The 15,627-nt window shown below is 41.5% G+C and overlaps 1 protein-coding gene and 1 long non-coding RNA gene across 6 annotated transcripts in view; one reads left to right on the top strand and one right to left on the bottom strand.

Annotated features, from left to right (window-relative positions):
- The window catches only part of LOC127053370 (uncharacterized), a 30,656-nt gene extending 24,587 nt beyond the window's left edge, over positions 1 to 6,069 (top strand). For 2 of the 3 annotated variants that reach the window (XR_007775010.1, XR_007775011.1), the window contains 2 exons: positions 2,946 to 3,005; positions 4,465 to 6,069. This is a non-coding gene — a long non-coding RNA (uncharacterized LOC127053370). The remainder of the gene's footprint in view (positions 1 to 2,945; positions 3,006 to 4,464) is intronic. The other variant, XR_007775012.1, reaches the window with a different exon arrangement.
- The window catches only part of PHF2 (PHD finger protein 2), a 152,010-nt gene that overhangs the window by 34,199 nt on the left and 102,184 nt on the right, over positions 1 to 15,627 (bottom strand). For all 3 annotated transcript variants that reach the window (XM_050957745.1, XM_050957743.1, XM_050957744.1), the window contains 7 exons: positions 13,410 to 13,596; positions 12,643 to 12,805; positions 9,567 to 9,654; positions 8,100 to 8,206; positions 6,089 to 6,180; positions 2,542 to 2,631; positions 469 to 822 (listed from right to left, as the gene is read on the bottom strand). In XM_050957745.1, coding sequence (XP_050813702.1) covers positions 469 to 822; positions 2,542 to 2,631; positions 6,089 to 6,180; positions 8,100 to 8,206; positions 9,567 to 9,654; positions 12,643 to 12,805; positions 13,410 to 13,596 — 1,081 coding nt within the window. The remainder of the gene's footprint in view (positions 1 to 468; positions 823 to 2,541; positions 2,632 to 6,088; positions 6,181 to 8,099; positions 8,207 to 9,566; positions 9,655 to 12,642; positions 12,806 to 13,409; positions 13,597 to 15,627) is intronic.

The following is a 15,627-nucleotide window of genomic DNA, read 5'->3' as shown; positions in this document are numbered from 1 at the left end:
GTTAATTATCTCCCCCTTTTTAAACATATAGCTGAATCGTCTGGAAGACAGAAATATTTTACACACACACACACAAAAAATCACACTGACTGATTCTTTTTGACATAATAGCTGGAGATTCAATCAAACATTAATGCTCCGAGAAATTAGAAAATTAGTTTTGTTTCTCCCTTGCCACGGTCACTATAAAGAATGCTTTCATCTCCTACCTGTTGCTTCATAGGCAAGTTTCACAAACTGCATACAAACTACTTTTTAAAAGCCTTAATATTATTTCTTGTAGAACCAAATTTAAACAATTAAATGTAATGGGTGGCAATCTGGTTCCATTGCAAAACTCTCAATACATCGATGGAACCAGGATTTCAACTACTGTGTTTTAATTTTTCCTGCATAAGACTCCTGAACGTAAGTCTTACTTCATGCTACTGAAAAACTATTGAGAGTAGTTAGAACAATGTGACGCACCTTCCCCTTCTTTGGAGTTTCAATTTTTGTCAAAGCCTCTTTCGTGTGTGCCTCCAGCAGGTCCAGATTTGGAATGGCGGGTGGCGGGCTTTCCTTCACCTTCTTTCCTTTCTTCTTCCCTTCTCCCTTGACTTTTGGAGTTTTGGGCGGTTTGGGAGGTTTGGGGGGCTTGGGTGGTTTAGGGGGCTTGGGGGTTTTCACAGCTTTTGGAGCCTTTTTTTTCGGAACTTTTTCTACAGGTGGTGGAGGGGGAGTCACTGGTACAGGCGATGGCACCTCCTGCTTCTCCACAGGACAGATTTCCTCTACTTTCACGCTGGCACTCACTTCTGTTTTGTTAACTTTGAAAGCATTCTGTAGTTTGGCAGAGCATGGAAATACATTCAGTTCCAACTTCACGACAGTTAGTTATTCTGCAGTATCTTCCCTTCCTCATGGGAAATAAAACCCCAACACCTTCTTATAAAGATAAGGATGCTCATGCCCAGGCTGGACAGGAAACATAGGGGAATCCTCAGGGAGCCTACGGCTTTCCAGCATGCTCCTGCACTGTTCCCTCTCAGCTGCCAGTGCAGACGGTGTGGCCAGGTAAAAGGGATGAGGCTGGGGTTTCCTTACAACCAATTGATCCCCACATCCCAGAACAATCCCTGGGAGCTGCTGACAGCCAGCACAGATTACAGGTGCTTCAATCTCCACCAGAGGCTGGACTGGTACTCGGGGGACTCAGGAATGGTAGCACAAAGGTGCCATTAAAAAAAAATGCACCACACTAAGGACTCCAGTGGGGTGATCCACAGCCACTTTGGATAAACATACTAATTATCAGACTTATTTGTAAAGCTGCATTTGATTTTCTAAAGTATCGGGATGCTTGTCCCATACAAGACTATACTTCCATAAGCAGAAAGGCTGGTTTTATATCAAAGAAGCTAATATTAATTAACTGCACCTTAAGATGCAGAGAGTCAATATTTCCTTAGTTTGGTCTCTGGGTTTTATTTTTCCTTTTCTTTTATCCAGAGAATTCCAATATGGAAAAAAAAACTTGTGAAATTAGACTGTCTTGTGTTTAAAATGCAAATCAGACATAACAGAATACATTTCAAATTAATTCAGATGCGATAAATGCAGCAGAACCATGTTTCACACTCCCGGGTAAAATAAGCAGTAAAAAGATGCACAATTAAAATTAGCAGCTTCTGACTACTTAAAAAGAAATTATTTTCTGCTTAAGCTGCCATTCTGATTTTACATAAAAAGGCATAAAAGGAAGAGCTAGATTTCAGTGTCAGTGACTTAAAGCAAGGGTAGGAAAGAGGTGGAGCAAACTAAATGTCAGTCTCAAAACACGACAGAGCATAATAGTGCATCTGTGATTAAATATATGGCGCTATCTATTACTCTCGATCCACTGTAGGACTCCCACCAGTATCAATGGGTAGTGAGCATGTGTGTTAAGAGGCGTACTGTATATGGCCTATAGGTTCAGGTGCCATGTTGTTGTTATAATTATTATTATTAATCTTGTTTATTCCAGTAGTGGCTAGGGAGCAGTCGAGCTAGGCACTGTACAATCAGAGTAGCAGTAAACAGGCCCTGCCTCGAAGAGCTTACAATCTTAACAGAGAGTGCAGGTGAAGGTATGGGCAGAGGTGTAACATACGAGCAAAGTGATCAATAGGATGGCGGCAAACATCACATTAGGTCCCTGATTTTGGGGGTGGGGGGACTGGAGTGAGTTAGGTGGGGATTAGCTAAAGAGAACATGAAGGGAGAGGAGTGAACAGGACAGAGCAGATGTGAAGAGGAAGGGGAGGAAAGAAGAGAAGGAGAAGGAGCAGATGTGGACTGAGGCTGAGGAAGAGACAGTGAGACAGGGTAAAAGGGGGTTTGGCGCAAACAGCCAATCAGCACAGGAGATAGAATGCCTTGACAACATCACTGTTCCTAAATTTCCCATTAATTTTCCTGTAATGAGAAAGGGATTCATTTATTTCAATAATTCTGCAGTTTATGCTGCAGTTTACGAAAAATGCGTGATGTAGTTAATATTATGGAAAGAACACAAACCTCACTTAATCTTATTTCTTTGGCAAGGTCCTTGATAAGTTGTGCTGGTCTAAAATGTTCCGGGAGTTCGTCCTCATGGTCAGCTAGAGCCTAAAACAAAACACAGCCACCGTGCTGTTTTCACATCCTTAATATTCTTCTCACACACAATCAAAAGACTTGTCAACTGACCCATCTATATTTTTTTCTATTTGTTCAAAGTTAGTAACACAAACAACATTAGATGATTCTGTTCAACTAAGAGACAAATATGTTTTTACCGTCAGTGTGTTATTTCTGCTCCCTAAGGATAACTACTTATAAAATCAATAGTTCTTTTCAGACAGTGTGTGTGATTTTACAGCTGTAGCACTTCCTTGCTTTTCTCCCTCTGTGCCTTCTTTTGATAAGTTCATTTCCTATAGCTTCACCCGGAAGACAGCATAGAGCACATCCCAGAAGAGTATCTTAATTGAGGATAATAGGTGAGTCCCTTGCTGCCAGAGTGGATTGGTAGCTAATGAAATTTGCACTCACATGCCATGTTATAACATCTCAAGCTCTGGTGCCAATAACTGCACCAGACCACTATAAATTATTACTTGTTTGCACATTTTTTATCCTATTTCACACCTGCTTACCAGGTTGACCAGTGGTTCTCAACCAGGGGTACACTTACCCCTGGTGATATGCAGGTCTTCCAGGGGGTACTCAACTCATCTAGATCAGTGTTTCTCAGCTTGGGGGTTGCAGCCCCGGGGAGGTCATGGGACAGGTTCAGAGGGATCACAAGTGCAGGGCCGACATTCAGGGGTGGCAAGCAGGGCAATTCCCAGGGCCATGCACCACAGGGGGCCCCGTAAAGCTAAGTGCCATGCTTCAGCCCTGCTGTCTGGGGCTCAGGTTTCAGACAAGGCTGGCAAGTGAAAACCAGGCTCCGGTCTCACACTGAAATGTAAGTACAATATTTATATTCCAATCAATTTATTTTACACTTATATGGTAAAAAAAATGAGAAAGTCAGCAATTTCTCAGTAACAGTGAGCTGGGACACGTCTGTATTTTTAGGTCTGATTTTGTAAGCAAGTCGTTTTTAAGTGAGATGAAATCTAGGGGTACGCAAGACAAATCAGCTTCTCGGAAGGGGTACAGTAGTTTGGAAAGGTTGAGAGCCACTGAGATAGACAAATAAATAGGGTGACAGTGAGGAGAGGACTTCCAAACCAGAGTCCGCTCTGATACCCAGAGGACATGGACTGCAGGATTCTAAGGACCAAAGTTTGAAATCAGCATTAACCAGCCCTCCATTGCTGTCGGTTGATTGCATCAACTAAGGCACAGACATCTAATTGATCTAAACTCTATGTACAAACTTGTGCCCTCCGTTGCTCATGCCCTGCTAAAACAGAGCCCAGTGTCTGAAAATCTGACCCTACATCTGTCAATCCCTGCTGCAGGTTCCCTAATTGTGACCCTACAAGTACGTTGTGACGTACTTGGAAACTCAGCAGCTAATCTTAGGAGACATGGAACAAGTAAATCAATTCTATGTAGGAACAATTATGAAATGGTCACACCTTATATTAAGGTTCCAAATAGCTCATAAAGGATAAATCAATGAGTGAATGACAGCTTCATAAATTAATGAATTGTTATAGAATCCAACAGATCAAAGGGTGGCTTATTACCCTGGCTTAAAACCATTAAAAACATCTATTGATATACTTATAACCACCTATACCAACATACTACTCATGGCTGTGACATGCTTATGACATCAATTCATCATTCATTAACCCTTTATAAACTATTTACAGATGGAAACAATATTAAGTGTGACCCATGAAATCATAACTGAACTTTAATGAGTCGCAGCAATATAAGTGAGGTGGAGTTGCTCTGACAATATGCATTCCTGATTACAATTCCTGTTGCTTTTCTTAGGTAGGAGCAAGAAGCCAAAGCAGAAGAAAACAAAAACTGACTGGAGCTAGAAATGCCATCTCTCTGGATTGACCCACTCCCTTCTCCTTTTCAGTTTGCATCTCTCTAAGTGTTTGTCCTTGTGGGCACCACCAGAACCTGGGCACAGTCTTCTCTCTCTCAGAAGAGGAGTGCCCTGCCCCCTGAAGTTCCCAACAGTTGAGAGGACTTCCACAGGCAGATGGGATCATTTGTAGTAGCCTCTTCAGAGACATTTGTAACTTCAATACAAGTTTCTATATTGCCAGTAGGCACCACTCATTCATAAACTCTCCTCCTGACAAGTTTGCAGTGTGGTAAATATCTTTAACTCCTACACTAAAAGAAGGTAGGGGTCAGGCCAGGTGTTTAGCTGGTGTAAATGAGAGTAGCACCATTGACTTCAATGGAGCTGCTCTGATTTCTGCCAACCAAGAAAAGATGTCAAGTAGTGTTCACATCGATGTATTTCTGACACTATCCTCAGGGGCTACACCAAGAAAAAAATGCATAAAATTCAAAACCAAAAGGAATTAGATTGAGTAAAAAAGAAGAAAACAGTGATTACTGGGATCACTTATAACAGGGCTCCCCTTTACAAAGGGTGTCCCTTAGAAACTAAGGGTCAGAAGACTGGTGATGGAATATGATGCCTTTTTCCCTCTATATACAGTTCAACTATATACCTGGTCAGTAGTTTATGAAAGTTATCTCCATTTGACATTTATTGGATGGTCTATGAGCAATGACTGGTGGTCTTAGCTCTGCTCAGCAGACTTCATCGCAACACCATCAGCACAACTGACGCACAGTTGGCAGACTCATCAGAAAAGCCAAGGGCTGAATGGGCATGGAGACTGAACTAGCCTTGTACCTCTGCAAGTGGTTCCATTCAATCAGGACTGAGCTACACTGGATGAGCAGACTATACCATTTGAGGAAACTTGCAGTGCTAATGCTTCTATTGCTGCTGTTTTGTGATTAGACAGAGGAATTTTACCTCCTCACTAAAGCTCCTATCGTCTCACTGAACACTGGTGTAAATCAAGAGTAACTTCACAGAGGTCAGTTGAGCTACAACTGGTGTATTTGAGAGGAGATTCAGGCCTGCAAGATCTCAAATCTTTTGAAGTCGTCTCTAGCTCCAAGGCGTACAACTAGTTGCCAATTTATCCTGGTTTTCAAGAAGCAGGGACAACTTCCCCTTTTCTGCACATACACCGCTACCTCAGTATAATGCCACCTGATATAACATGAATTTGGATATAACGCAGTAAAGCAGTGCTCCGGGTGGCAGGGGAAGCACACTCCGGTGGATCAAAACAAGTTCAATATAACACAGTTTCACCTACAACGCGGTAAGATTTTTTGGCTCCCAAGGACAGCGTTATATCGAGGTAGAGGTGTAATTATATGTCTGACTTTTTTGTACCTCAGGCTACTGCTCTGCTAATAATATGAGCCCCTATCTCCCTGTCTCCAAGAAACTAGGATTACTGATTTTGCTACATGGACACTATTTTTGTTATTCAGTCCTCTTCTTTGTTCTTGCTACAACACAAACCAATGAAACAGAATTAAAAAAAAAAAAAAGACATTTTCCTACCTGTTTTTTAGTCCACGACCTGAAAGCACCATTAAGAATTTTTGCCCCTTGGACTAAATGAGAAGGAGGCTGCTGCCCAGCTTTGTGCAAACCTAAGCAAAGGAAATATTCAATAATATTCAACCATGGTGGCCAATTTTCTATTTAAAATTCTTTATTAAAAAATGTCTAGCTGTGCACTGAGGTGGGAGGTGAGGGGGTGTTTGGAGCCAATAGGATGTACTCACTGAAACCAAATCATGGCTATAACTTCTATAGTAATAGGGAACGTATTTACTGTGCCATAATCCATTCCTCAACCAGCCTCGAGTCTGCTCTGTCCCTGTGCATTATGTCTCCATTTGAGTTTATAGCTGAAGTGAGTTGATTCCCAGTTAGCTCAAATTAGTACCAAGTTTGTATATGCTAGTCTGGACACTCCACAAACACTGGCCTTAGGACACAAATGTTTGTGGTTTACCTCAGTGCTCAGACTCCCACCGACCTTGGCAGACTTTAAATCAGGCCTTTACCTTGTGTGTCTGCTGCTCTCTTTCATTTCAGTTAGCATTAAATAATACTGTCAACAGTTCTGGTCACTCTGAAGAAAAAACCTGGTATCTAAAATACTTCATTAAAGAGAGCTGCCACGGATAAGATGTTTATAACATAACACACTGCTTCCATCAGCCAAACAATGTATCTGTTCTTCTGGAGATAGAAGGTACCCCAAATAATTCTGCTCATTATAGTTTGGTTCATAGCTTAGTCACAAGGAGACCCCCTTGAAGCCCACATTAAGATGAAACTTTGGTCTTACTTATTTAAATTATATCCATTTATTTCATTTATTTAAAAAAATCTCCGTGTGTTTCTCTCTCCAGATGATGCTGTGACAAGAAATTAAGATGAAGAACAAAATAATTACAGTAAATAAAACGTGTGTGGTGTGTGTGAGGTATCTATGTATATAATGTGCCTGTTAACTTTGAAGCAATCCAGTTCAGCAGCTCTTGTGCTCCCAGAAAACTTTAGTATTCAGCATCTGTGAAGGTCACATTAACATTACCAAATGACCGGATTCTGCTGCCCTTACAACCAGGTAATTAGCACCTGGCTGCATAAGTAGTTCTATGAAAATCAGTGGAGCATTTGAGAAATGAGGCACTACTCAATCTACGGTCGGCAGAATTTGGCACTAATTTAGACAAATCATAGGGCATGACTGCAAATCTGGCACTCAGCCGCTCCAGAAAAGCGATACTACCTTACAATGTAGTTGCCCTGTGATACAACTGGTGGGACCTCAGCTCTGTCTTCAACTCTGCTAAACTGTTTAGAGGCTTTAGCATAAATAAGAGACAGAGATAAGCTCCTCTCTGCACTACAGAATGTAATAATGCCTTTAAATGATTTGGGGGGGAAATTACTGTATTATAAGATGGCGACCTGACATGGTTGTACTAGTACAGGGGTAGGCAACCTATGGCACACGTCGAAGGTGGCACGCGAGATGATTTTCCAGTGGCACTCACACTCCCCGGGTCCTGGTCACCGGTCATTTTAATTTAATTTTAAATGAAGCTTCTAAAACATTTAAAAAACCTTATTTATGTTACATACAACAATAGTTTAGGTATATATTATAGACTTATAGAAAGAGACCTTCTAAAAACATTAAAATGTATTACTGGTATGCAAAACCTTAAATTAGAGTGAATAAATGAAGACTCGGCACACCACTTCTGAAAAGTTGCCGACCCCTGTACTAGTAGGTCAGATAGGACCAAAATCAACAAGAACTTTCCAAATTTGTATATGTTCTTTTTAGCCTACACACCAGCTAAGCACATTTATCTTTACTGTCTGTTGATATCTTAGGTAAAACGCAAAGACTTGATTCTGCTAGATCAAAAACTGGTGATTTTGGCCTCTGTCCATCTTGCGGCTTGCACACCAACGGAAAATAATAGTAACTCTATCCTCACATAACCACAGCTGAGAAAACAGAGTGCATGGAACAGTGGTCTACCTTTGAATGTCTCCAGCAGATGCTTTCCCATATACCAACATGCTGTTTCAAAGTTTGGAAACTGGGTTAGGCTGACAATTTTCAACCGCCTTTCCACTTCATACGCTCTGTGATACAAAGCAAAAATGCACTTTACGTGTAACAGACTGCAAGCTACATTACAAGTGAAAAGAAAAGTATAGCTCACTGACACATTAGAATGCAAATGTCTTATGGATTTATTTCCCAGATTTGTATTTTTTAATCAACTAGGCTGGAATCAAGCCTAAAACACAACATTAAAATAACACAAGTAAAAAAAGAAATAGGAAATTAAGGATGGAAAATGGTCTCATTGCACGATTTGTCTGACCTCAGAACAGACCTTTACTTTACACTTGGTACGGTCCCCAGCTGGGCTGCCAGAAGTCCATACTCAGAAGGGTACATAGCGTGTTGTAAGGTACATCTCCCACAGTAACATATCATATCTCTTTTCTTCTGGTGCCCTCGTGCGTAAATTAAAACAACGTACTGTATATCTACACTGCAACCGAGGAGCATATCTACAGCATGTGTAGACATACCTAGCTAGCTCATAAATGGATAGCAGTGAAGTCATGCCAGCACAGACTTCACAGCTGGCTGCTACAAACCCACTCGGAACCCTAGGTAATTACTCAGGCAGCTAGCCCACGTTGAAGTCCATGATGTGACAGCCTCATCATTATTGAAATGTGAACTAGTTAGATCGGTAGTGCAGTGGAGGGTAAATATGGCTAGAGAGCGTTTACCCACTTATTTCTTGTTTGGGGAACATGGAGTTTAGTTTAGCTTAGTTCACCCACTTCTTTTTTTACCATTACACCACTGAGCCTGATTGGAGCTACCCTGGACGCATCTACACATGCTGCAATTACACCCCACAATTAAAGTGCAGACGTACCCTTAGATACTTTTGCATTTAATTAGATTGAGGGCAAATAATGTCTTGAGGAGTCTAAGTGTAAAACAGTTTTAGGAAGGCAGAAGTGTCTAACTTTTGCATTGCTTTGAATTTGGCCCATAACATACACGGACATAAGTACACCTCTACCCCGATATAATGCTGTCCTCGGGAGCCAAAAAAACTTACCATGTTATAGGTGAAACCGTGTTATATCAAACTTGCTTTGATAGGCTGGAGTGCACAGCCAGCCCCCCGGAACACTGCTTTACCGTGTTATAGCCAAATTTGTGTTATATTGGGTCGCGTTATATCGGGGTAGCGGTGTATTAAATATTCAAGCTAATTCTTAGAAGAGAGTATGGCTCAATTCATGGACTTTTTAACCTGTAAAGGAAATCTAAGTTCCTTACAACGAAAATTAGGTCTGAACCAAAATTTCAGATCCCAAATCAACAAATGATTCTAAATACAGAACCTCAATCTGAAATCTAAGTATAGATAAAATTGATAAGGAAAAGCTGAAAATATAGACAAAGTACCTCATCTGCATTTCAACACTTAGGCTATGTAGAAAATGTCCAGCAAATGCTAGGCAGTCTACAGGTGTGAGAGTTGCATAAATCCAACCTGTAAAAGACAGAGAAATAAAGGAGACACTGAGTAAAACCCTGGTAACTTGTTAACACCATGCTGCTGCAGTCTATGTAGTATCTTACTTCCTGTGTGGCCATCCAGCTCATGGGCCCATTTCAGCCCTTTTAGTGAGCAAGGGTTACGCTGTTGGAGTAAATAGAGTTGCACATGCTTAAATTAGCACTGAATTAGCACCCGTTGCTTTCATTGTACATAAGGGCTTGATACTGTAACATGCCGAGAACCTTCACCTCCCATGGGAGTCTTGCTAATTCACTTGCAGCAAGATCAGAGAGAGAGAGAGAAGATGTTGCACAGATCATTCAGAGAGCTACTGTTTCACTGTTACTCTGAAAAACAGCAGTAGTAGAACAGTACCTGTTTTCAGACCATCAAGTGTAAAAAACCCCAGGTACTGACAACTCTTGATAAGGACTTCAAGTGTGGTGCTATGAACAGGTGTTTTCCAAATACTTACTTTCATACAAAAAGCTACTCTTGCTTGAACCCTCTCACATAGTGGATCCTGTAAACTGTTCAGTGTTTACTCCGCCAGATAGTTTCACATATGGTCATCAGGAAAATGCCTACTTTCTACTTTTTACGGTCAAAGCGAAACTCAAATGTGTAATTAATTCTGATAACACACAGAGAAAGAAATGGGGACACTCTGGATGCTGCCTATAAAGCATGAGTACCAGGATTAATATTAATAATTGCTTGTGTTAATGCAGCACCTAGACATGCCAACTCAAATAGGAGCCCCATTGTGCTGCGCACTGTATAAACAGAGAGAGAGAGAATCCCTGCCCCAAAGAGATGACTGTCTAAAGGGGGGAGGGGAAACTGAGGCACAGAGAGGCGAAGCGGCACAAGCAGGTTAGAGGTAGAGCCATGAATATAAACCAGATCTCATGAAACTCAATGCAGTGTCCCATTCACTGGACTATGCTACCTCTCATCAGGCTGCACCTCTATAAAGATGCCAGTGCCGAGAATATGGCGGTTGACAAAGCAAAATCTACCGTCCCCAATCTTCAGCTACAGTTTGAATGTATAGTGCAGCATTCAGTATATGGGCCGCCTATGGGCTGGAGTGGAACAACGGTCAGAGACACAGACCCTTAGCTCCTCAGTATCATAGGAAAATAAGGACTCTGAAAAGGACTTAGAAGTCTAACAGTGTATCTACACTGCAATAAGAGACCGATGGCAACGGGGGCTGACTCAGGCTAGCAGGGCTTAACATTGCAGTGTAAATGTTCAGGCTTAGGCTGGCACCTGGCTTCTGAGACGCCATGGGGAGAAGGTCTCAGAACCAGGGCTGGAGCACCAATGGGGGGACAATGGTGGGTGCTGAGCACCCACCTGCAGCCTCCCATCAGAACTTCCCCCTCCCCACAGTGCCTCCTGCTTGTTGACGGGCCCCGCCAATCAGCACCTCCCCCTCCGTGCCAGCTGCAATCAGCTGTTTCACTATTTGCAGTGCACAGGAGGCTCTGGGGTGGGGGTGGGGAAAGGAGCAAAGATGTGGTGCGCTCGGGGGAGGGGGCGGAACTGGGCGGTAAGAGGTGGGGCAGGGTGGGACCTTGGGGGAGGGGTGGAGTGGGAGCGGTCTCCTGTGGTATATTTTCTAATGCTTTGTCCAGTTCCATTTTAAATGTCTTCCATCACTGCCTTTGGGAGGCTTTTCAACAGATTAATAGATTTCACCCTTAGAAAAATGTTCCTGATGTTCAGGTAAAACACTCCTTTGCTTAACTAAATCCATCTACTCTTAGATCATCCTAAATAATTCCTCTCTCTCTCTCCCGGTAGTTTACTCCTTTTAAATATTGGTACAGTACAATATTCTTTGGCCAGAGTCTGCTTTCCTTTGCACCTCCACAGCACTAGGGAAGTCAACACTATAGAACTGGTCAAAATTTTCCAAACTTCACAGGCGGGACTGCATGCCCCAGGGAGGTTCTGCTTCTCTACCTTCACTCCTGATTCAGAAAAGCATGTAGAAGTGCTACCTCAAATCAGTGTGTTTTCCCAGATGGTCCAGTGGTTAGCAGGGTCGGCTCCAGGTGCCAGCTTCCCAAGCAGGTGCTTGGGGCAGCAATCTGCAAGGGGTGGCAGTCCCCAAGCAGTGCGTGGAATTGCTGCAGCAGATGGTGGGAGCAGTCCATGTGCCGTTAGGGTGGTTTGCTTTTCCACGGTGGCGGCAATTCGGCGGCAGCTTCTATGTCCAGCTGTCCGTGGCGGTGCAGCTTCTGTCTTCAGCCGCCATGGAAACGCATGAGCCACCCTAATGGCACACGGACTGCCCCCGCCCTCCGCAGCGGCAATTCGGAGCGCTGCTTGGGGCGGCAAAAACAGTAGAGCCGGCCTGGGTGGTTAGCGTGCTAGCCATAGATTTAGGAGACCCAGGTTCAATTCCCAGCCCTGCCAAAAACTCTGTGAGAGACCCTGGGAGAATCATGTAGCTGTTATGTCTCAGCCCCTTATTGGGAAAATACTTTTCTACCTCACAGGGGTGTTGTGAGGATAAATACTCTATAGATCATAAGGTGCTCAGACCCTGTGGTAAAGGAGGCTAAACAAATACCTAAAATAGACAAGATTTCCTGCACTGAGGCCTCTATTAATTCTTCCTCCCTCCCCATCCTTTTGGCACGGAAAACAGAGAGGAACATGGAGCTTGGTTAGAGCAGAATGTTCGCTGCACATCACTGAAATGACAGACAATAGGGATCTCTGGTTTAAATTACAATAGTATCTGCTGTACAGCATGCACCATGTAAATGACAATAAAGCAAGGCACACAGAATCTGTGCTTCATCTGATGAGGTCAATTGAGTAAGTACATGAAATACCATTTTTTCCCCAGAGAAGAGAATAATTTATAATTAGGCAAAGCTTGCAAGCACAGAGCAGCACTTGTTTTTAATATTCCAGGGAATCCTCTACACAGATCACCTTTAGCAACCTACTCACCTGATGGGATAAAGAGCGTTTGTCCTTGCTTAACTGTGCATTTATAACATTTATCCACTTGGTCTGCAAAAAACATCTCACTGTGATTTGCTGCTGATTGCCAGCGTTCATACAGGGAAATGTTTGCAGAGGCCGGTTTGATGAGATAAAATATCTTTTCTCCCTGAATTAAAAATAAAATGCAGTTAGCGACAAACATCCAAACCAGAGTGGCTGTTGGACTGCATATTTTAACACTATTTAAATAAGGTTTGCTAGATGATTTTGGATAGAATCCTGGTATAGAAACATAACAGGAAATGGGATTACATATAGTCTAAGAAGTTTTTTTTAAAAAGGATCATGTGTTTATATATAAACCTTTACAAAGTTTGTTTCTAGTACATAATTGCTCAGACTTTGGGATCGTATTAGCAACAGATGGAAAAGACCTACTGTATCAGAGTAACAGCAGAATATAATAATATTTAGCATTTATAAATACATTTAAATTTAGAAAGTACTGCATAAACATTAACTAATTAATCCTTAAATTAGAGTTCCCTGAAAGAGAAGATTTAGACAATTTATACATTAAGTGCCACATCCTTGGTGTAAACTGGCACAGCACTGACTAATGGCGCTACACTGATTTACATCAGTTGAGGACCTGGCCCTATATTTTTATTACAGTGACACTTTATCTTAGCCAAAGAGCTCAGAAATGTTTGATGATGGTCTAAGAATTGAACTGGTTATTAAATGGGAAATAAAATTTAACTCCTTACTTTCAGCACGTGGTACCAAGCCGATGCCCCTCCAGAGTCTATGTGAAAATCTGTGTAGCTGTCCTTCACGCATATCAGGCAGTACTTGGTCACTTTTGGTTTTGCCAGCAGAGCATCATCAGGCCAATAATTCTCCACCCAAGATAGCTTTTTAACAATGTCTGGTGGTTCTACAAAACTGGACATTCTTAACAGAGAGGATAAAAAACCTTTTTAATAATGATGAAAATAACCATCACATACAGAAAAGAAGGGCTGGATTCTGATCTGTTACATCAATCTGAATCTGGAGTAACTCCATACCTATCAGTGGAGTTATTCTGAATTTAGAGCAAAGTAATTAAGATTAGAACCTGATCAGAAATATTTCAGGCATAAGGAAACTATACTTTTACAGCAAAGAGTCCTGTGGCACCTTATAGACTAACAGACATATTGGTGCATGAGTTCCAATGTACATGCATCTGACAAAGTGGGTATTCATCCACGAAAGCTCATGCGCCAATATGTCTGTTAGTCTATAAGGTGCCACAGGACTCTTTGCTGCTTTTACAGATCCAGACTAACACCGCTACCCCTCTGATACTATACTTTTACAATAAGCTGAAAAATGTTCACATGCAGAAGCTGGTGGGGTTTAAATCTCTTCATGAAACATGCTGATCATTTTCTGGTCTGTGAACTTGTGCTGTTGACATTATTAATGTTGTTTAATTAGCTCCTGGTTTACAGTATCAATACTGTGATGTTCAGATTTAGCAATCGTATGGTGGCATACAGTGGATGTGTAACTTTTTGATGTCCCGGCTAGGAGGAGTCCTGGTGGACTGAGAAATCACTCCTTTTCTTTGCAAAGTGAGCTGGCCATTCTGAATACAATTAATGAGGGCTTGAGCCAGTTCTGGTCTCAGTGATGTCTCAAAAACTTCAAATGAGGAGAAAGTGTTATTCGGTGAGATCATCCAAGCATATTCAATCACAAGTTGACATGAAGAACTGAAAAAGTGACTATATAGTGCTGGAACTAAATTAACCTTTCACTTAAACCAGGTCAATACTTAGAACAAATATCTGTTTTTCCAACACAGGGCACTTTAAAAATGTCACTTAAATGAGAACATCTGAACATCAATCTAAAATTATATGCTCCCGTTTGCCAGGCATGTATCATTTATGCTCACTGTCAGAGCCTGTAACATAATTCCAGTTAAAATAGCTGGGAAAGATGGAGTTTGAGATTCAATTAAAACGTCACTGTCTTTGTTAAGAAATAAAATATTTGGTAGTTGATGTCTAAATCATCAGCATATGAGTGATGGCTCCAGCAATTCTGAGAATAAAAGACCTCCCATCATTGTTGTCTTTTAAAAGTGGAAAGCTGTAAAATCCCTATTGAAAATACTTGTAATTATTGAACTCTGAAATTACTTTAGATTCTTTATGTGGAAACAAGCTTAAATCACTAAAACAATAAATATAAGAGAGCACGGGCGAGAAAGCTCTGGATATTAAAAGAAATGAACTTGAACTTATCTTTCAGCCTTTTTCTAGTCTGTGTTAATTATTATTGTTTTTTTTTTCTTTTCAGCAAGATGGAATGTTCTTCCAAAATCATAACTGTTTATTTTTCTGCTGGAGCTCATCATTTTCTCTGTAGTGATGTGGTCTTTATAAAGGGTCCTTTCCCCCAGTGACATTTTCTTTATACGTGTCTAGATTACCCAGAAGGAGTAACAAGGCAAATCTAAAGAATTCATGTGGCTGCATAAGGTTCAGGATAGCATAAATTCATCTCCCTCACTGAAGCTACTCCTAGGGTATAATCTCACTCCAAGTCCTGAAATGGTTGTATAAACCAAAAAAAACCAAACCAGTAATTTGTACTTTCAGGTATAGAGGGAACTGTTAAGAGCCTGAAACACAACATGAAACACAGTGCAGAATGGGAGAATCCCCACCTCCAAGGTTTATAAAACTGAAATTCATTCAATCACTACATTTTGCAGCTAGCTTCAAATCAGTGCTATAGCAGGAACACATTTTCAGGGACAACTAACAAACATCTGTGCTCAAGTCAGTGTCACTGTCACATAAGGTCAACATCAGGATGGACCTGGAGTCAAAGAGGTAACAGATTACCTGCCAACACTGAAGCAGAGGCATTCACACCCTCCACAAAACCCCCAGACTATATTCACTTTAACCCTGCTCTCATCAA

This window comes from Gopherus flavomarginatus, chromosome 6 (genome assembly GCF_025201925.1).
Source record: "Gopherus flavomarginatus isolate rGopFla2 chromosome 6, rGopFla2.mat.asm, whole genome shotgun sequence".
NCBI lineage: Eukaryota > Metazoa > Chordata > Testudines > Testudinidae > Gopherus > Gopherus flavomarginatus.
Note: the sequence above shows the minus strand (reverse complement) of the source record. Positions and strands in the feature narration are given on the sequence as shown.